This window comes from Meriones unguiculatus, chromosome 3 (genome assembly GCF_030254825.1).
Source record: "Meriones unguiculatus strain TT.TT164.6M chromosome 3, Bangor_MerUng_6.1, whole genome shotgun sequence".
NCBI classification, from domain to species: domain Eukaryota; kingdom Metazoa; phylum Chordata; class Mammalia; order Rodentia; family Muridae; genus Meriones; species Meriones unguiculatus.
This window is the reverse complement of record NC_083351.1, coordinates 167,420,956-167,441,230: the sequence shown is the minus strand read 5'-3', so window position 1 is coordinate 167,441,230 and position 20,275 is coordinate 167,420,956. Positions and strand designations below refer to the sequence as shown.

At 40.5% G+C, this 20,275-nt stretch overlaps 1 protein-coding gene across 1 annotated transcript; it reads left to right on the top strand.

Annotated features, from left to right (window-relative positions):
• The first annotated feature begins 5,416 nt into the window (after nucleotides 1-5,416).
• Nucleotides 5,417-10,363, top strand: LOC110543884 (PRAME family member 12-like). Its single transcript, XM_060378850.1, has 4 exons — nucleotides 5,417-5,703; nucleotides 6,149-6,333; nucleotides 6,460-6,742; nucleotides 9,844-10,363. The coding sequence occupies exons 1-4, from the start codon at nucleotides 5,417-5,419 to the stop codon at nucleotides 10,361-10,363; spliced, it is 1,275 nt and encodes a 424-aa protein (XP_060234833.1).
• Nucleotides 10,364-20,275: the final 9,912 nt, after the last annotated feature.

The following is a 20,275-nucleotide window of genomic DNA, read 5'->3' as shown; positions in this document are numbered from 1 at the left end:
CCTCCCTGATACACTTTGTGAAATGTTGTGAGAAAGTAAAGTGCAACCCCAATTTCCAATTATAGCCAATGAAGACATTGAACTTTTGAGCCCTGTATACTTAAACTGTCACATTCTCAGAGGACAGGCATGTTCCAACAAGTCTAGATCAGGTCTAGATGTCACCTATTGTTTTGTGAATGTCAAGCAAGGATTTTACTACCTAAATTCCTGACACAGAAAGCCCTGCCAAATATTGTTATGACCTGCTTACACTCTAAAGCCCCTCTGCAGAGACCTACTTTAGTCCTTAGCATGACTGTGGCTCCTCAGTTAACTCTTGCTGTCACCTTTAGCATATCAGAAGCCATTTTGTCTTCAAGTCTCCATTTTGATTGTAAGGTGAAATTAAGACCAAATTCTCAATCCCTCCATGCCTGACACCAGAATACAATTCAGTAGTTTGTACTTGCTGCTTAGGATCAAACAATAGATGGCAAATGCATGTTCTGCTTGTGTTAAAGATCACAACAGCCTGGTATATTCCTTATTTCCAGATGGCTGGAAAGCACTCATGACATCCCCTACCCTAATCCTAGCCAATTAGCTTAAAGTGCTTTGTCTAGCCTCCTAGATAAAATGCCATACACTTGGAACATAATTGATCATGTTTAGCTGGTCAAAATGATGTAATCTGAGTGTGGTGTTGGAATGGTTACTGTGTGGCTATTCCTGAAGTAATAACATTATTAATGGATGTAAGCCATCCTCCTGCCTCAGCCTCTGAGTAGCTACCAAACAGGAAGATTGGCAAAGCATCAAGCTCAGCTCTTGATTCTAGAAAAGACAAATAAGTTTATATTTTCAGGATTAAGTTAACACTCCCCCACTCTGCTGACTCACACCCTGAGCCATGCTGGTCACAAATGTATAAATACTGCCAGGGTAGTTGATTCACATAGTAATCCTCCCTACAGGAAGGCTGAAGCAGGAGGATCCCTGTGAATTGGAATTCCAAATTAACCTTACCTACATAGCAAAGTTGTCAGAACACAATTCAAAACCAAGGAGAACAAGAGCAAATAGAAGAGTAAATAAACAAGCAAGCATATCGTAAAATTCAAGGTGAGGGAACTAGTCAGTAAACGGACTCATAATTTTCTTCCTGTTATGTTTTGGTTGTTTGCATTGACACAGAAATCTTGATTCAATCTAGGAATGGGAAAATCCAATGTGGGATTAAGTGTCTGGACTCAAATATACAAGCAGATGGCAGCTTGTGTTTGGTGGGTGGGGCTGCAAAAGGGAGGGACCGAGCAGGGTGGTATATACAGGCTGCAGGGGAGGCAGAGGAGTCTTTCCCTGAGGGACGAACACTGTGAACACTGGTGACAGCCTGGCTCTGCTGGTATCCAGAGACCATGTGCTCATCAGTGCTCAGAACAGGTAAGTCACTTTGATGCAAAGGGCCCAGGACCCCTGAAATAGAGAGGCTAGGCCCAAGACGGGAAAGTCATTTACATATTCATTTGCTTATTTATTTACTTAAGTTTCTAAAGGATTTTTTCTGCATGTATATTTTTTAAAACTACTTTTAAAACTTTTAATATTTTTATTGATTTGGGCAATTTCATATCATTGAACCCTGCACACTAACATTTCATTTCACCCAGGTCAACCACCCCAAGTACCAACAACCAAAAAATTCAAAAGAAGAAATTCAGTGTGTGTTGCCAAACTGTTCAGAAAGTTGTCTCCTGTGCCAATAAGGTCAAGGCTCTTCCCCACTTTTTCTTCTACTGATTTAGTGTGTCTTGTTTTATGTTGAGGTCTTTGATCGACTTGGCCTTGAATTTTGGGTATGGTGATAAGCATGGATCTAGCTGCATTTTCTATATGTAGACATCCAGTTAAACCAGCACCATTTGTTGAAGATGCTGCCATTTTTTCCATTGTATGATTTTGACATCTTTGTCAAAAATCAGGTGTCCACAAGCATGTGGGTTTGTTACTGGTTCTTCTATTCATTTCCATTGATCTACCAATCTGTTTCTATGCCAGTACCATGCCATTTTTATTACTGTTGCTCTATAGTACAGCTTGAGATCAGGAATGGAGATACCTCTAGAAGATCTATTATTGTATAGGATTGTTTTAGTGATTCTGGGTTTCTTGTTTTTCCCTATGAAGTTGAGAATTTTTCTTTCAAGTTCTGTAAAGAACTATGTTGGTAACTTGATAGGAATGTATTAAATCTATATATTGCTTCAGAACATGTATTTTTATTTTTATTTTTTAATATTAGTAACAGTTTTTAACTTTGTATTTCAGAACATAGTTTTTTTTTAAAGAAGTTATTTATTTTTATTTTGTATGCATTGCTGTTTGGACTGCATGTATGTCTGTGTGAGGGTGTTGGATTCTGGAACAGTAGTTACAAACAGTTGTGAGCTGCCCTGTGGGTGCAGTGACTAGAACCTGGGTCCTCTGCAAGAGCATTCAGTGCTCTTAACTGCTGCACCACATCTCCAGCCCTCTGCCTCCATTTGTAGTATGAAGCTTCTCCCTGTCAAGCTCCCATTCTTGGTGGCATCATCTCCACACAATGTGCCAACCTAGTCATTCCTGATTTCCTTCTTAAGATTTACATGATAGAGGTTGGAGAGATGGCTCAGCACTTAAGAGCACTAGCTGCTCTTCCAGAAGACACAGGTTCATTTCCCAGCATAAATATGACAGCCCACAACTATCTGTAACTCCAGTTCCAGGGGATCCAACACTTTCACAGAAACATACATATAGAAAAAACACCAATGCACATAAAATACAAGGTAATAAATTATATAAAAATTAAAAAAACAGATCTCTGTAATGTTTGAACAATTTCTTTTTAAAAACTTTAACCTTGGCATAATGACACATGCCTTCAATCTCAATACTGGGTGAGGCAAGCTCAGGTAGTTCTCTGTGAGATTGAGCATAGCCTGGTCTACAGAGAAAATGTGTCTCAAACAAAACAAAACAAAACAAAACAAAGCCAAACAATCAGTGTGTACCATGGAGTATTATGTGTGTCTTCTCGAGGTCAGAAGTTAGCTTCAGAAAATGGGGTTGCAGATATCTGAGAGCTGCCGCATCAGTCATCTCTCCAGGCCTTTCTCGTTGCACTTTGTTTATTGAAAATATATATTTATTCATACAGTACATTCTGATTATGGCTTCTTCTCTACCGGCTTCTCTGTGATCCTGCCTACATTCTCTTCTATCCCAATCCACACTCTCTTCTCTTCCCTTAGAAGACAAACAGGCACCAAAGAATAATAAGAAGGAGCCAGGGGTTTGGAGAGATGGCACAGTTGTTAAGAGCACTGTTTGTTCTTCCAGAGGTCCTGGGTTCAATTCTCAGCATTCACAAGGAGGCTCACAACCATAATGTGATCTAATGCCCTCTTCTATCATGCTGATGTACATGCAGAGGAGCATTCACAAACATAAAATAATTAAATCTTAAAAAGGGGAAAGAGAGAGAGGGAGCCAGCTGTGGTGGTACATGCCTTTAATCCCAGCACTCAGGCGACAGAGTCAGGAGATCTCTGTGAGTAGAGTGCATCATGGTCTACAAAGTGAGTTCCAGGACATGCAGAGTTATACAGAGAAACCTTGTCTCAAAAAACTAACCCACAAACAAACAAACAAACAAAAAACAATACCAGAAATAGAATTATAAGAAAATAAAACAAAAACAAACAATTCAGAATAAGTGAAAATAGACAAACCAATACAGAAAATAATCCAAAGATAAAGCATGAGGAGTTGGCCTGGTGGCACTCTTCTGTAACCCCAGCACTCAGGGAGACAGAGGCAGGCAGATCTGTGAGTTTGAGGCCAGGGCAGCTAGGAGCTTTGGCTCACATAGTAATTCTCCCAGCAGGAATCCTTAGGCAAGAAGATCCCTGTGAATTGGAATTCCAAGTTATCCTTACCTACAGAACAATGTTGTCAGAACACAATCCAAAAGCAAGGACAACAAGAGCAAATAGAAGAGTAAGTAAATAAGCACCAAACCATAAAAATTGAAGGTTAGGGAATTAGTCAGTAAGTGGACACATGATTTTCATCCTATTCTGTTTTTATTGTGTTTGCATTGACACTGAATGCTTGAGTCAATCTAGAGAATGGGAACACCCAAGGTGGGAATAAGTGTCTGGACTCAAATATGCAAGCAGATGGCAGTTTGTGGTTGGGAGGTGGGGCTGCAATAGGGAGGGGCTGAGCAGGGTGGTATATAAAGGCTTCAGGGGAGGCAGAGGAGTCATTCCCTCAGGGATGTGAAGACTGTGGTGATAGCTTGGCTCTACTGGGATCCAGAGACCCTGTGCTCATCAGTGCGCAGAACAGGTAAGTCACTTTGATCCAAATGCCAGGGTCCCTCAAAATAGAGAGGTTTGGCCCAAAGCAGGAAAAGTCCGTTATTTATTTATTTGTTCATTTATTTATTTATTTATGTTTCTAAAGGCTTTATATTTCTGAATGTGTAGAATTTAAAACTACCTTTTAAATTTGTAATGATTTTATTTATTATTGGGGAATTTTACATCATTGAACCCTGAGCACACTCACTTCCCAGTCCACCCAGGTCAACCTCCCCACTTGCCACCAACCAAAATAATAATAATAATAGTAATAATAATAATAATAATAATAATAAAGGATTTTCAGTTTGTGTGGCCAATATACTCACTTGAATGTGAGCAAACGTCAGGTGGCCAGCCTCTTAGAGAAACATGACTCCTTTCTCACCTGATCAGCCAGGTGCCATCCCCTGAGGGTGGCTACCTTTCTTCATCCTTTCCACAATGTTGAGTAGTTGTTTTTAGGACAAGATTGTTCTTTCCTGTCTATTCAGATGAACCTACTGAAGAAGATTGGATTTAAGTTCAACTTTATATAATGCAGGATGGAGTATCAACCCCATTTCTAGGAGTATGAAAGTTTTTCACAGGCAGATTCTATATTTTAGAAAAAAATTTTTCAAGATGGGTGTGTAAACTTCCATGCTCTGTGCTTAGGGACTTGTCATATGATCTGTGTCTGGTTGGAACACAAAGATAGTACTCAGCATTCAGACTTCTAGGGGCCCTGCCCAGTGGGGATGGGATTGAGTGGGGCATTGGTTAGGGTTGGAAGGATGACTGAGGAATGTGTAACCCTGGGTGTACCTGTCAGAGGCTCCTCGTGCTGTCTATGATGTAGTTTCGTTTGAGACTTAAAGTGAGGACAATGGATTAAGTTGACGTCTGCACCAAGGACAGAGCAATAACCTTGCCTGACCTTCAGAGGTTCCTGTGATGGTGAGGGGTCCTTTTAAACTTGATGCTGACAATATATTTTTCTCTAAATGCCTCCCCAGGATCCTTCTGACTGAAGACCTTCCAGGATGTGTGCTCAGACTCCACCCACACTCCTGAAGCTGGCAAGGCAGGCTCTGCTGAGAGATGAGACCTTGGACATGTCAGCTCTGGACAAACTGCCCATGGAGCTCTTGCCAGCACTATTCAAGGAGGCCTTGACTGGCAGACATACTATGACTGTGAAGGCAATGGTGGCAGCCTGGCCTTTCCCCTGTCTCCCTGTGGGGGCATTGATGAAGACCCCTGACTTGGAAACCTTGCAGGCAGTTCTAGCAGGAGTAGACATGGAGCTGCAAAGAAAGATTCACTCCAGGTAAGTAATAAGCCAGTAGTTTGGAATGGAGCCCATGGATAAAAGGGAAGAATTTGTGGGGTTATGGAAAATGGCTTCTTCATGAAGCTTTTGATGGATCATCAGATAGGGGTGCAAGGGCCTTGGAAGCTGTTTTTGCTAGTCCTAAGAAAGGTTGGCTGTGGTCAGAGCTGGGAGTATGTGTACCTACCCATTGATATGAGTCTTCCTTGTAGTCCCACAATCACTAGTAATGGGACTAAGGAGTAATAGAGTCACTGAGAGGAAGGAAAGTTATGAGGACTACATGTGCAACACACAGAAGACTTCTGCAGGCTGCATACTGAATAATGAAAAAAAATAACACCTCATCCAGAGTTAGAGTTGAGATTAGAGATTTGGAGGAAATGCTGGGTTGCTGTTGGGTCTTGCCATATAGCTGACACTTCACATATTTTCCTCACAGGAGGAGAAAACTTCAGGTTCTTGACCTGAGTAAGAAGCACCATGAATTCTGGAGCATATGGGCTGGTGCAGAGAAGGGTGACTGCTCAGCAGAGGCCCCAGATGAGCAGCAAGTAGTGAAGGTCCTTCCACGATATGCACTGAGGCGGCTCCTGAAGGTGGTAGCTGACCTTTGGCTCAGGCCATGTATAGATGAAGAACAAACATGTTTATTGAAATGGGCCCAGCTGAGAAAGGGTTCTGTAGAGTTCTCCTGTATGGAGATGAATATCTGGGCTCTGTCTTCGTATATTAACTGAGGGGTCTTCAAAGGTTTCCATGCAGAGCACATTGAGACTTTGGAACTGATGATGATCAGTTGGGATATGTTAAAACTGTCACAAGTTTCTCCTTTCCTGGGCTGGATGAGAAATCTTCGCAAATTCTTCCTGGCAAATACCATCAAGAATGTCTTCATCATTGGCAACAGGACAACAGACAGAGAAGAGAATTGTATCAGGAAGTTCATTTCTCAGTTTTACAAACTCGACTGTCTTCAGTATCTCTCCATGAATGGCATCTACTTTCTTAGAGACCACCTGCATCTGGTTCTTGGGTAAGTAAGGGTGAGGGCTGGGTCAGCTGCCAGAGCAGACATTTCTTTAATTTTAAAGATTAGTGGTTCATGAGACCTGCCAGTCACTGGGTACAATATTTAGGCCTCATTAGAATATGAAGGTCATGTGTTGTTTCCATGTGTAATGAATCAAGTTGTCAAATTCACACTCTTTAATCTGAGGACTGAAGGTCAGATCTAGTAAGGATGGGCTGTAATTCTTCTTGGAATCATGCCCACCCAATCCAATGGAAAGGGAACAGTAAAGGGAGAATGCAGTGAAGGTTCAGAAGACTCACCAGCACAATTTGGAGGTGAGCTCTGTGCTCAGATCTGTTAGTAGACTCAGTCTACCCCAAATTTGCTATGGGTGAAATGTTTTGAGCCCAAGTAGTGTACATGGCACAATGGGGATAGTGTGGGTGTTAAATGACAGCAATAGTGACTGTGCAAGGCATTGATGGAATCCAGAGTCCAATGAGCACACAGGAAGTGTCCCTAGAGCCTGCCAGGACTTTCATGGGTTGGAACTTCTTTTCTTTTTCTTTTATTATTATTGTTGTTGTTGTTATCATCTACAATTAATTTATTTTGTATCCTGAATGCAGTTCCCTTTCTCATCTTCCCTAGGTCTTACCTCCCACCATCTTCCTTACCATTCCTTTTCTCTAGCATTCTGAAAAGGGGAGTCCTACACCACTGCTATCTGACCCTTCCCTATCAAGTCTCATCAGGAATGCCTGGATCCTCTCTTCCTCTGTGGCTTGGTAAACCCACCCTGCCTGGGAGAGGAGCTCAAAGAACAGGCAACCAAGTTCTGGTCAGTGGCAGCCCCTGCTATCCTTATTAGTCGACTTACGTGGAGACTGAGCTGTCTATAGGCTACATCTCAGCAGGGGTCTAGGTCTTCTTGAATAGTCCTTGGCTGGTGCATTAATCTATGGAGGCCCCCCTGTGCCCTAATTTTTGGGCTTTGTTGTTTTCCTTATGGGGTTCCTGTCCCTGCTGAATCTTTCTCTTCCCACCTTCTTCCATAAGATCCCTGCTGTCTGCCCAAATTGTGGGGCTCTGTCTCTGCATTTGCTTTGATTCCATGGTGAGTGGAGTCTTTCAGAGGACATCTATATTTTTTCCCATCCTGTTTCCTGTCTTCAGCTGCTTCTAGTCTCCATCTTTTTGTCTTTCTGAGTGAGATTTAAGCATCCTCACTAGGTTCCTCCTTGTTTAGCTTCTTCAAGTCTGTAGATTTTAGTATGTTTATTTGTATTACATAGCTAATATCTGCTTATAAGTGAGTATATACCATGAGTGTCTTTCTTCTTCCAGGTTACTCCAGTCAGGATGATCTTTTCCTGTTACATCCACTTGCTTGCAAATTTAATATTTCTGTATCAATTCTTTGATTGAGGGACATCTAGGTTGTGTGCAGATTCTGTCTATTACAAATAAAGCTGCTAGAATCATAAATTGTAGTTGAGCAAATGCCCTTGTGTGGTTTAGCATCTTTCAGGTATATGCCGAGGAGTGGTATAACAGGTTCTAGAGGAAGGGCTACTTCCTCTTTTCTAAGAAAGTGCCAGATTGATTTCCGAAGTGGTTGTATATTTTTGTGCTAATACTAGCAATGGAGGGGGTTCTCCATTCTCCACATTCTCTCCAGCATGTGCTGTTTCTTGAGTTTTTTATCTTAGCCATATATGATGGGTATGAGATGAAATCTCAGAGTCATTTGGAGTTTCATTTTCCTGATTACTAAAGATGTGGAGCATTTCTTTAAATGTTTCTCCACCATTCTGTATTTCTCTGTTGAGAATTCTGCTTAGCCCTGTACCCCATTTTTACTTTTTGTTTGGTTTCTTGGTGCTTAACTTCTTAAGTTCTTTATAGATTCTAGACATTAGCCATTTGTGAGACGTAGGGTTGGTGAAGACTGTTTCCCTGTCTGTTGTCTGCTGTTTGTTCTGTTGACAATGTTCTTTGCCTTACAGAACTTTTCAGTTTCATGAGGTCCCATTTATTGATTGTTGATCTTATAGCACGAGCTATTGATATTCTGTTCAGGAAGTTATCTCCTGTGTCATTGAGTTCAAAGCTCTTCCTCAATTTTTCTTCCTGTAGATTTAGTGTGTCTGGTTTCATGTGGAGGTATTTGATCTACTTAGACTTGAGTTTTGTTCAGGGTGATAAATGTGAATCTATTTCCATTTTTCTACATGTAGACACCCAGTAAGACCAGCACCATTTGTTGAAGATGCTGTCTTCTTTTCGATTGTATGGTTTTTCTTTGTCAATACTCAAATGCCTATAGGTGTATAGGTTTTTATGTATCTTCTATTTGATTCTACTGACCACACAGTCTGATTCTATGCCTTTGCCATGCAGTTTTTATTACTGTTGCTCTATAGTACAGCCTGAATTCAGGAATAGAACTACCTCCAGATGATCTTTTATTGTACATGATTGTTTTAGCTATTCCGGGTTTTTTGTTTTGCTGAGAATTATTCTTTCAAGGTCTGAAGAATTTTGTTGGTATTTTGATAGGTTCTGCATTGAATCTATTCACAGATGATATGATAGTATGCATGGGTGACCCCAAAAATCTTCCAGCAAATTCTATAGCTGAAAATCACCATAAGGAAAGTGGCTAGATACAAAATTTACTAAACAAGAAAATCAGTATTCCGCTGTATTCAAAAGGCAAACAGGCTAAGAAAGAAATTAGGGAAACAACACTATCGCCCCAAAAAACATAAACTGTCTTGGTGTAACTCTAACTGTGCCAGTGAAAGACTTGTATGAAAAACTTCAAGTCTCTGAAGAAAGAAATTGAAGAAGATAGCAGAAGATGAAAAGATCTCTCAGACTCGTGGTTTGGAATTTCTTATGAGTGTTTTCTGTGCTTATGGGCTGAACAGTTTTCTGCTTGAGAGGAAGGGTGGGTTTGTCTTGACTGAGCAGATTCCAACAAGAAGCATCTTAGAGAGTGTCCTTGCTATTTGGTCAAACTGACCTTGGGCACCGAATTCTTTCTACGTCTGTTTAAATACCACCTATATTCTCCAACACCATTTTCCAGAAAAAATCTCCTTGTCAATTTCTAGGTGCTTGATGGCCCCATTGGAGACCCTGTCCATCACCTCCTGCAACCTTTCACAGTCAGACCTGAACTCCTTGTCTGAGTGCCCGAAGCTCTTTCAGCTTAAACATCTGGACCTGAAACGAGTGTGCTTAATGGATTTGGATGTTAAGCCTCTCCAAATCCTCCTAGAGAATGTGGCAGACACTTTGCAATCCCTGGACTTGGAGTCTTGTTGGATGATGGACTCCCATCTCCAACTGCTCATTTCTGCCCTCAGCAAATGCACTCAGCTGGCCAATGTCAGTTTCTATGACAATGACTTCTCCATGCACAACCTGACGAACCTTTTGCAGCACACAGCTAACTTGAGCAAGATGAATGTGGAACAGTACCCTGCCCCACTGGAATGCCATGATGAGTTAGGTTATATCTCCATAGAGAGATTTACCCAACTCTGTGCAGAGCAAATAGATAGACTCAGGGCCATAAGACAGCCCAAGTGCATCTCCTTTGCTACACTTATTTGCTCTAGATGTGGATAGCATTCTATCTATGACCAAGAACTCAGACTCTGTGTTTGCCAGCAGAGGTGACAGTAATTGGCAAACAGGACTTCTGGATTGGAAGAAATAAAAGCCTTGGGACCAATCTTTCATGCTGGTGACTCAGGACTTCAGACACTCTTCATAATTTTGGAAACAAAATGATGTTTAGTGAGTTGGAATTCGGAGGCTGAATTGACATGGAGAACAATGCAATTGTGAGAGCAGATGATCTTGTGGAGTGAGGAAGACCACTTTATATTTATAAGTCGCTTCTGTCAGGACAGGATAACCAGTGGCTTTGTCCTGCAGCTGTAAACCTCGATGCTCTCCCTCTGGGGTCTTTTTCAGTTATCACCCTCACTGCCAGGTTCAGGGTCAGGAGGTGTCAGTTACTCTACAACCCCAGTGAAAAAACACCACTCTTTAATGAGTGAGGCAAAGGTCCAGGTCATCCATAAAACTAAAGTTTTGGTGATAACTTCTTTCATTCCTGTCTTTTGCCTGTGTGTAAGTTACAACCTTCTTGTGTAGCTGTTCATTTATGTGTACAAACATTTTAATGTAAAGTGAGCAACATAGCACACATCTTATGAATAAGGTTTTAATGAATCACAGAAAATTAACATCCAGTACACTCAAGCCACTAGACACTATGGGCCCATGAGAGATGAGTGAAGAGAAAGAGAAGATAACACAGGGGAAATTGAACAGGGTTTACAATTTTTTCCTCTTAAAACTTTTGTTTCCTTGCATGCAATGTGGTGCACACTTGCAATCCCAGCACTCAGGGAGACAGAGACAGGTGGATCTCTGAGTTTGAAGACAACCTGATCTATAAAGTAAGTCCAGGACAGACACAGCTACCCAGAGAATCTCTGTCTCAGAAAAAAGAAGTTTTTATTTTTATTGAAAACAATAAATAAAAATGTATTGTAGCCTGGCAGTGAACTCTTGATCTTTTTGTTTGGGTGAAACTACCACCATAAACCAGTCTATCCAGCTTTCATGCCACATGTCTATAGGGTAGTATTCCTTTGGATTCACAAACTCTTTGAAATAGTCATAGCACATAAAGGTTTTCAATAATATGTAAATCCCTCTTCTACAGAAAACATTTACTTTACAAAATGATTTACATCTTCAGTTTTCTCTGTATGAAAGTATTTAAAAAAAAATTCTCCCTAGTTTTAGCCAGTATATGCCCCCTTTTCTGTATAATAAAATAGCAAAATGATTTATTATTGTTTTGTTCTTCATTGGAATATTTGTTGTACTCATAGAAGATAGGTTCTTTGTATAAATGTAATTGTTGTCTAAATTCCATAGAGGTGAGGACGCCTAAACAGGTGCTCTCTGGACAGAAGTAAACATGAACAGATTGATGACAGTATTGCCAACTTTCCCACCACTGCGGAATGCGGATAAGTTTTTCCACCAGGGTGGGCCACATAGAGACATCTAGGCCAGCCTAGAGTACAGAGTAAGGCACTGTCTTAAAAAGGAAAGACAAAACCTATAGACTGGAGTAATGATTGATAGCTCAAGATCACAGCTTGCATTTTCAGAAGAAAAAACTTTGCTTTCAGTACTCATATCAGGTGGGCCTCAGGCTTCATGTCATTGGCCCACTTCTTCTGGCCTGTGTGTGTCCCTCCTTTCACATGCACAAATCTACACAATACACATATGTAGACACCGAATTTTTAAACCTCTTGACATAAAAATTCAGTTTCACAAGGAAATATAAAAGGAAGTAATTAATTAAAGCATAGATGTTGTTCTGGAGCAGGTTGCTTGCCTCACCGGTATGTGTCTCTGACATTATTCTGGCACTGCAGAGTGAAGACATTATGTGGACTTTTCAAGTGTGTGGGGTGAGCAATAGTCTACTTTGCCCTTGGCTCCAGGGTCTGAGCTCCTGAACCCTGGATGAAGTAAAAGGATATCATTGGCATGTCAATGTTGACAATTTAGTTTTGTATGTATTTTATGTATTTGAGTGCTCTATTTGCATGCATGCCTTCCTGAATGAAGAGTGCATCAGTTCCCAGTATGATGGTTCTGAGCCATGCTGCTCTGGAAGAATATCCACTGCTCTTAAGAGATGAGTCATTTCTCCAGACACAAGATCCTCAATATAGAAAGCATGTGTAGATACAGAATCAAAGTAAATCAGTGCCTATCTGACATAAAATCGTACCCATTTCGTATCATCTTTAAAGCGTTAGGTTTTAAGCGTATTGTGTGTGTGTTCTTTTTTTATTTTTTTCATTTCAGATAGTGACTGCTTAGATTTGACCAAGGAATAACAATGTCCTGTGTCCCTCCCAAACAGGTCTGGATATACTTCACCTGATAGAGTGCTTACCTATGCATTACTTGAATCTTTGAACCCCATTAAACAGGGTATAAGAATGCATAGATGGTATGCCCCCCTAGTCTTCTGGGAGAGATGACAGAGCAGAAATTCAATACCATCCTAGTTACTTAGTTTGAAAACCTACTTTGTGAATTCAAGAAACCTCCTCTTGATGTGGAGCCAGAGTCCCTCAGAATTTTCATTCTAGTCTCTTTTGACTTCATCTTATTTCTGCTCAGTGATGGAATAAAAACTGTAAAACAAGAAAGAAATGAATAAAAAGTGAAGAAAAATGAACGTTTACATTTTTAGAATTGTAAAGACTGTGGGAGTTTTACAAGCTGCAATGCTTTATATTGTGATGTTCCTTTTAATATTAACATGGGGTCTAGGGAGTAAACAAGAAAGAAAAGTCATGGTTTAACAGTAAATGTGTCTATGGACTCCACAGGGGTCAATTGTTCTAGGTAGTTTTATTGCAATTTGACACAGGCCTGGTTCATTTTAATAAGAGGGAAACTCAATTAAGAACATGCCTATGAATAGTCCTTGGTTGGAGTATTAGTCTCTGGGAAGTTTCCTGTGTTCAAATTTTCTTGTTCTGTTGCTCTCCTTGTGGAGACCCTGTCCTCTCCAGCTCTTACTGTTTCCCAGTTCTTACCTAAAATTCCGTTCACCTGCCCAACAGTTGCCCATCCGGCTCGGCATCTGCTTTGATAGTCTGAAGGGCAGAGGCTTTCAGAGGCCCTCTGTTCCACATTTGGCTAAGGCTGAGGATCTGGCTTGCTTCCATGTATGTGGACCTATCTGCATTGCCCACGTGGTACGCCTGGGTTGGCTACCCAGAGGCTATTTAAGCTGTGGGCTGGCTTTCCCCAGGGTCTGAGGATTGTTCAAGGTTCCTGAATAAACTGCATTGAAAAAAAAAAAAGAACATGCCCTTCCCCGCTGTCCTGTGTGCAAGCCTGTGGTGCTTTTTCTTAATTGGTGGTTGATTTGGGAGGGCCCAGGCCATTGTGGGTGGGGTAGGCATGAGCTGGTGGTCATAGATGCTGTATCACAAAGCAGGCTAAGGTTATCCTGAGGAGCAAGCCAGTAATCAATATTCCTTTGAGGCTTTTCTATCAGTATCTGCCTCTAGGTCCCTATCCCTAGTTCCTACCTTGACTTCCTTCAGTGGACTTAAAAGCTGTGAGGTAAAACAAACCTGCTCCTCTCTAGTTATTCTTGGTCATGGCCTTTGTCACATCAGTTGAAATTTGAGTGATATGAAGTTATTATGCTGAGTTGAGGCTTTCTACCAACTGGACTATCTGCAAGCTTAAGCCCAATACACTCAGGGATTTAGCAAGCCTGATTGCTAATTCAAGGTTGGAATCATAGCTGTAGTGTTTTGTTGGCACTCTCTCTGGGGTGGGAGGAATTTTATTCATGTCTCCCAAGAAAAGGTTCACTTACTAAGATTGAACAAAAAGTCTTATACCTAGAGAGACACAATTGAAGCCTAATATTTGGATCTGAAATGTTTTTCCCTCACATTTATTATGTCTATCATTTATTTGTCTATCTATCTATATCTATCTATCTATCTATCTATCTATCTATCTATCTATCTATCTATGTCTCTTTCTATCGATCTATCTTTGTATCAATCTATCTATCTATCTTTATGTATGTATATATGTATGTATGAATCATCTGTCTATGAATGTATCTATATCTATCTAATGTCTCTATGTTTGTATGTCTTTCTTTCTCTATTTCTCTATCTACCATCTCTCTACCAATCTATGTATGTACATATGTATGTATGTATTTATCTATGAATGTTCTCTTTATCTAAGGATCATCTATCTACCTATGTACCTAAGTATGCACTATCTTTCTATCTATCAGTCTACTTTTCCATTTAATCTATTTTTTTATCTGTTTATATATGTATGTCTGTACCATTTTATCTGTGTATTATCTATCTAAGCATCAATCTTTTTATCTATGCATGTTCTATCTCTATCTATGTATCATCTATCTAAGTATCTATGTATCTATCAATCTACCTACCTATTTAATTTTTCTTTCATCTATTAAATATGTATGTATGTATATATGTATGTATGTACACATGTATCTATCTATCTATCTATCTATCTATCTATCTATCTATCTATCTATCTGTATTGGCTGCTTTTGCATGTTGACAGAAACTACAGTCCTCAGAAAGGAAGGAACTTCATTTGAGGGAATGCCTCCATGAGATCCAGCTGTAATGTATTTTCTCAATTAGTGTTCAATTGCCTGGTGAGGACATGGGCTTTGTGGGTGGTACCATCCCTGAGGTGATGGTCCTGGGTTCTATGAGAAGGTAGGGTGAAGAGGCCATGAGGAACAGTAAGCAGCACTCTTCCATGGCCTCTACATCAGCTCCTCCCTCTAGGTTCCAACCCTGCTTGAGTTTCTGTCTTGACTTCATCCAGTGATGGACTATGGATCTGGAAGTAGGAGCCAAGTAAAGCCTTTCCTCCCCAACTGGTTTTTTGGTCAATGTATTTCATCACAGTAGTAGAAACCGTAATTCTGACACTATCTATCTTCCTACCTAACATCTATATACCTACCTACCTACGTATGATATATCTATCTACTATAAACGTAACTTTAATTCACCAGATGCCATTGTAGAGTTGGAGGCTCACTGCCTCCATCTGCTAAACTAAACTCAGCCTGGAAGCTTATAGCCTCTGTACAATCTAATCTAGGCTTAGAATGTTTTCAGCCTTGGAGATTTACTGCTGCCTAAGCTTACCCTTCCTAGCTGGTTCAACTCAGCTTTTCTGGCTCAAAATCCTGCCACATCTGACTTGTTCATTTTGGTTTTTCTCTTGGCCTCTACAATCTCTTCTAATCCAGTTCCTTTTCCTTTCCTAGCTGGTTCTGTTATCACCTGTGTCCAGGTTATCGTCTCTAACATTTCTCTGTGAATCTTTCCCAGTAAAACTGCTTCCTCTTCCCTCATTCTCTGTGCTGCTCCCTTGAGGAGCTTCTCTTTCCTCTCTCTTCTCATGAGAGTTGGGAATATTCTATTGCCTCAAATTCTTCTCTGATTCATCACCGCATTTTGACACTTAGTTAGACTTCACTTTTAAATGTGGGTGTTTCCTTCTACACGATATTTCACCTTCATAGTTCGGTATTAAAAGCCTGTACCACCACACCTGGCTCTAAGATATTCTTTACCTAAAACAAACTTTCCAAAAGAATTTGGCTGAATTTAATAAGTCACTGGGCTTCTCCATGTTTCTTGCTCTTTTTCACTCCAGGGTACTATGGCTGCCGCCTTCAAAATTTCTAGACCTGTACTATCTCAAGTCTCAAGGCTGTATATTGATTCTCTGTTATTGAACCGAGGAAGGAGTGTTTATACTTGGCTAGATGAAATAGTTTCAATCTATAACCCAGGCTAGACTCAAACTACAGATGATCCAGTTTCTGACTTCTTTTTTTTTTATTTAAAGAAATTATTTATTTCTATTTTGTATACATTGGTGTTTTGACTGCATGCATGTCTGTGTGAGAATGTCAGTTCTCCTGGAACAGGAGTTACAGACAGTTGTGAGCTGCCATGTGGGTACGATGAATAGAACTCGGGTTCTCTGCAAGATCATTCAGTGCTTTTAACTGCTCAGCAATCTATCAAAGCTTTTGCCTCCTCTTGTAGTATGAAGCTTCTCCCTGTCTGGTTCCCATTCTTGGTGGCATCATCTCTAGACAATTTTTACATAGTAGAAAATATCTACATACTAGAGGTTGAAGACATGGCTTAGCACTTAAAAGCACTAGCTGCTCTTCCAGAGGACCCAGGCTCAGTATCCAACACAAAAATGATAGCCTAAAAATGTCTGTGATTCAGTTCCAGGGGATCCAACACTTTCACACAAACATACACACAGGCAAAACACCAATGCACATAAAATACATGGTAGGAAATTACATAAAAATTCAAAAATAGATTTATGTAATGTTTAAACTAGTTCCTATTTTACAACTTTAAGCTGGGCATGATGGCATGTGCCTTTAATCCCAGCAGTGGAGGAGGCAAAGCTGGACAGATCTCTGAGAGTTTGAGCCTAGCCTGGTCTGCAGAGGCTAAACAGAGAAACCCTGTCTCAAAATAAAAAAAAAGAAAGAAAGAAAGAAAGAAAGAAAGAAAGAAAGAAAGAAAGAAAGAAAGAGACAAAGAATGAAAACAGCAAAACAAACAATTTTTGTCTGTACACCTTGGAGTATTATATGTGTCTTCTGGAGGTCAGAAGTTTTCTTCAAAAAATGGATTTGCAGATATTAGAAAGCTGCCATGTGATGCTGGGAAATGGAAATGGCTCATTGTTAAGAAAGCCAGTGCTCTTGACTGCTCAGTCATTGCCTCAGGTATTTTCAGTGCTCTTCATTTTTTGAAAATAGATTTTTTTTCACACAATACATTCTGATTATGGCCTCTTGTTATCCAGGTCCTCTGTGATCCTCCCCACCTTCCCTTCCATCCCAATTTACACTCTCTTTTTTTCCCTAAGTAGAAAAACAGGTATTTGAAGAATAATAATAAGGATCCAGGTCAAAGGAGAGATGGCTCACTGGTTAAGAGCACTGTTTGTTTATCCAGTAGTCCTGGGTTCAATTTCCAGCCAACACATGTATAATGTGTCTGCTGTCCTCTTCTATCATGCAGATGTACACGCAGAGATGCACTCACATACGCAATAATTAAATCTTAAAAAATGGAGAGTGAGGGAGCCAGGTGTGGTGATACACACCTTTAATCCCAGCACTCAGGAGGCAGAGTCAGGAGATCTCTGAGTTGAGTCCAGCATGTGCTACAAAGTGAGTTCCAGGAAAACCAGAGTTACAGAGAGAAACCATGTTTTGAAAGTCCAACAAAAAACATAGAAACAGAAAAAGAATTATAAGAAAATAAAACAAAAACAAACAAATTGGAATAGGAGAAAATAAACAAACCAACAAAGGAAAAAAATTCTAGGATAAAGCTTGAGGAGGTGGGCACAGTGATACTCTTTTGTAATCCTAACCCTCAGGGAGACAGAGACATGCAGATCCCTGTGAGTTTAAAGCCAGTCTGATCCAGGGCAGTCAAGGCTACACAGAGAAGCCATGTCTTAAAAAAAAAAGTATGAGTCACACATATGCAGATAGAGGATACTTTCGCACATTAATGAATCCCATGAAAACATAAAACTGGCTTTCTCTGCATCAGTTTCTTTCCACTTCCCTCCTCTTTGTTTTTTATCTCTCGGGGGGTGGGGTACCATACCATTCTCCCATTTCTCCTCTCCACTCACTCTTCTTCCCAATTTTTCTCCTTCTACAAAAACAATAAATAAATAAATAACAATAAACAACAATAACAGAAGACCACAAAATTAATAGACATAATATACAAGGAATGTAATATAAAAAGTAAAGGAAAGTCCTGATAAACCATTATGAGAACAATAAACTCCAAAGATGCCACTGAGTTCATTTTGTGTTGGCATCAATAGTTTGTCACTGGGCCTGCTGGTCAGAGTGCAGTTTGTATTCTTGGGGAGACTCCATTTGAAGGAATCAATTTCCATTTGCAATAGGTTATCTCTTGCTTCTAGGTTAGGTATGGAAGCTGCTGTCCACTCCACTCCACACTGACACCCCATGTGGTACAGACCCTTGCAGGTCCTGTGCATGCTGCCTCATTCTCTCTTGGTTCATATGTGCCTTCTTCTTCTTGCTTTAAGAAAGCCTGGTTTCCTTGGTGTCCTCCATTCCATCTGGTTCTCACAGTCTTTCTTCCTCCTCTTCCACAGGGTTCCCTGATCCCTGAGGGGAGGATTTGACAGAGATGTTCCAATTAGTACAGAGTGTGTCAAAGTCTCTCTCTCTTTCCAGGCTCATAATTCTCTCTCCATTTCTGTTTGTATGTGTGTGTGTGTGTGTGCTTGTGTGCATGTCCACATGAACATAATTGTGCCCATTAAGTCCAGGAAAAGTCAGAAGATTCCTTTGCACTCAAGTTATAGTATATTTCAAGGCACCACCATACATGCTGGGCACTGAATTGGGCATTCTATAATGGCAGAGTGCTCTCCTAACCATGGAGCATCTCTCCATGTCTAGTGATCCTTCCTTTCTGAAATAGCACCCAACATCCTCAGAACCACTGATGGCATCTCCCCCCCTGTTTCACTTTGTGAAATGTTGTGAGAAAGTGAAGTGCACCACCAAATTTCCAATTATAGTCAATGAAGACATTGAACTTTTGAGCCCTGTACACTTAAACTCTCACATTCTCAGAGGATAGGCATGTTCCAACCTGTGTAGTTCAAGTCGAGATATCACCTATGGTTTTGTGAATGCCAAGCAAGGATTGTGCTACCTGAATTCCTGGCACAGAACGCCCTGCCAAATATTGTTATGACCTGCTTACACTCTAAAGCCCCTCTGCAGAGACCTACTTTAGTCCTTAGCATGATTGTGGCTCCTCAGTTAACTCTTGCTGTCACCTTTCACACTGTTTTGTCCGAATTTGGTTATCCCATAAGACCACCACCAGGAGCCGAGTCCATTGATACCACATGAGGATCTTTTAAATTGCAAATCATTACAAGCTGCAGCTTGAGCTCACACCCCCCACCACCATAGTGATGAAAGCCAAGAGTCTGGGCTCAGGATTGTTGGGTGATTTAAAGATTCTGGTTCCTCCCAGAATGTACAAGGCAGGGGTGATTCTTGTCTGGCAAGCATCTATTGGTCAAAATGCTATATTTTGAATTGATTAGCTATAGGAAGGTCCCCAAACCATTAATGATCTGGTGTCCCTCCCTAGGGGGATGGGCCAGTTTCCTAGCAATTGTATCTCTAGTGAATGGGAAAAGAATGCAGTAAGGCAGGTATTACTAGACCTCTCCACCCACTTAGTTCAGGTCTTAAATATTAATAATAGCTGCTAATTTTTAATCTTTTGGTCTCTCAGCATATCAGAAGCCATTTTGTCTTCAAGTCTCCATTTTGATTGTAAGGTGAAATTACAACCAAATTCTCAATCCCTCCATGCTTGACACCAGAATACAATTCAATAGTTCCTACTTGCTGTTTAGAATCAAACAATAGATGACAGATGCATGTTCTGCTTGTGTTAAAGATCACAATATTTTGCTATATTCCTTATTTCCACATAGCTGGAAAGAACCTATCAGATTCCCTACCCTAATCCTAGCCAATTAGCTTAAAGTGATTTGCCTAGCCTCCTAGATACAATGCCACTTGGAACATAATTGATTATGTTTAGCTGGTTAAAATGATGTAATCTGAGTGTGGTGTTGGAATGGTCACTGTGTGGCTATTTCTGAAGTAATAACATTATTAATTGATGTAAGTCTCTGAGTAGCTACCAAACAAAAAGATTGGCAAAGCATGAAGCTCAGCTCTTGATTGCAGAGTAGAAAAGTAAGTGTATATTTTAGGAACAGGTTAACACTTCCTGCACCCTGCTGACTCCCACTCTG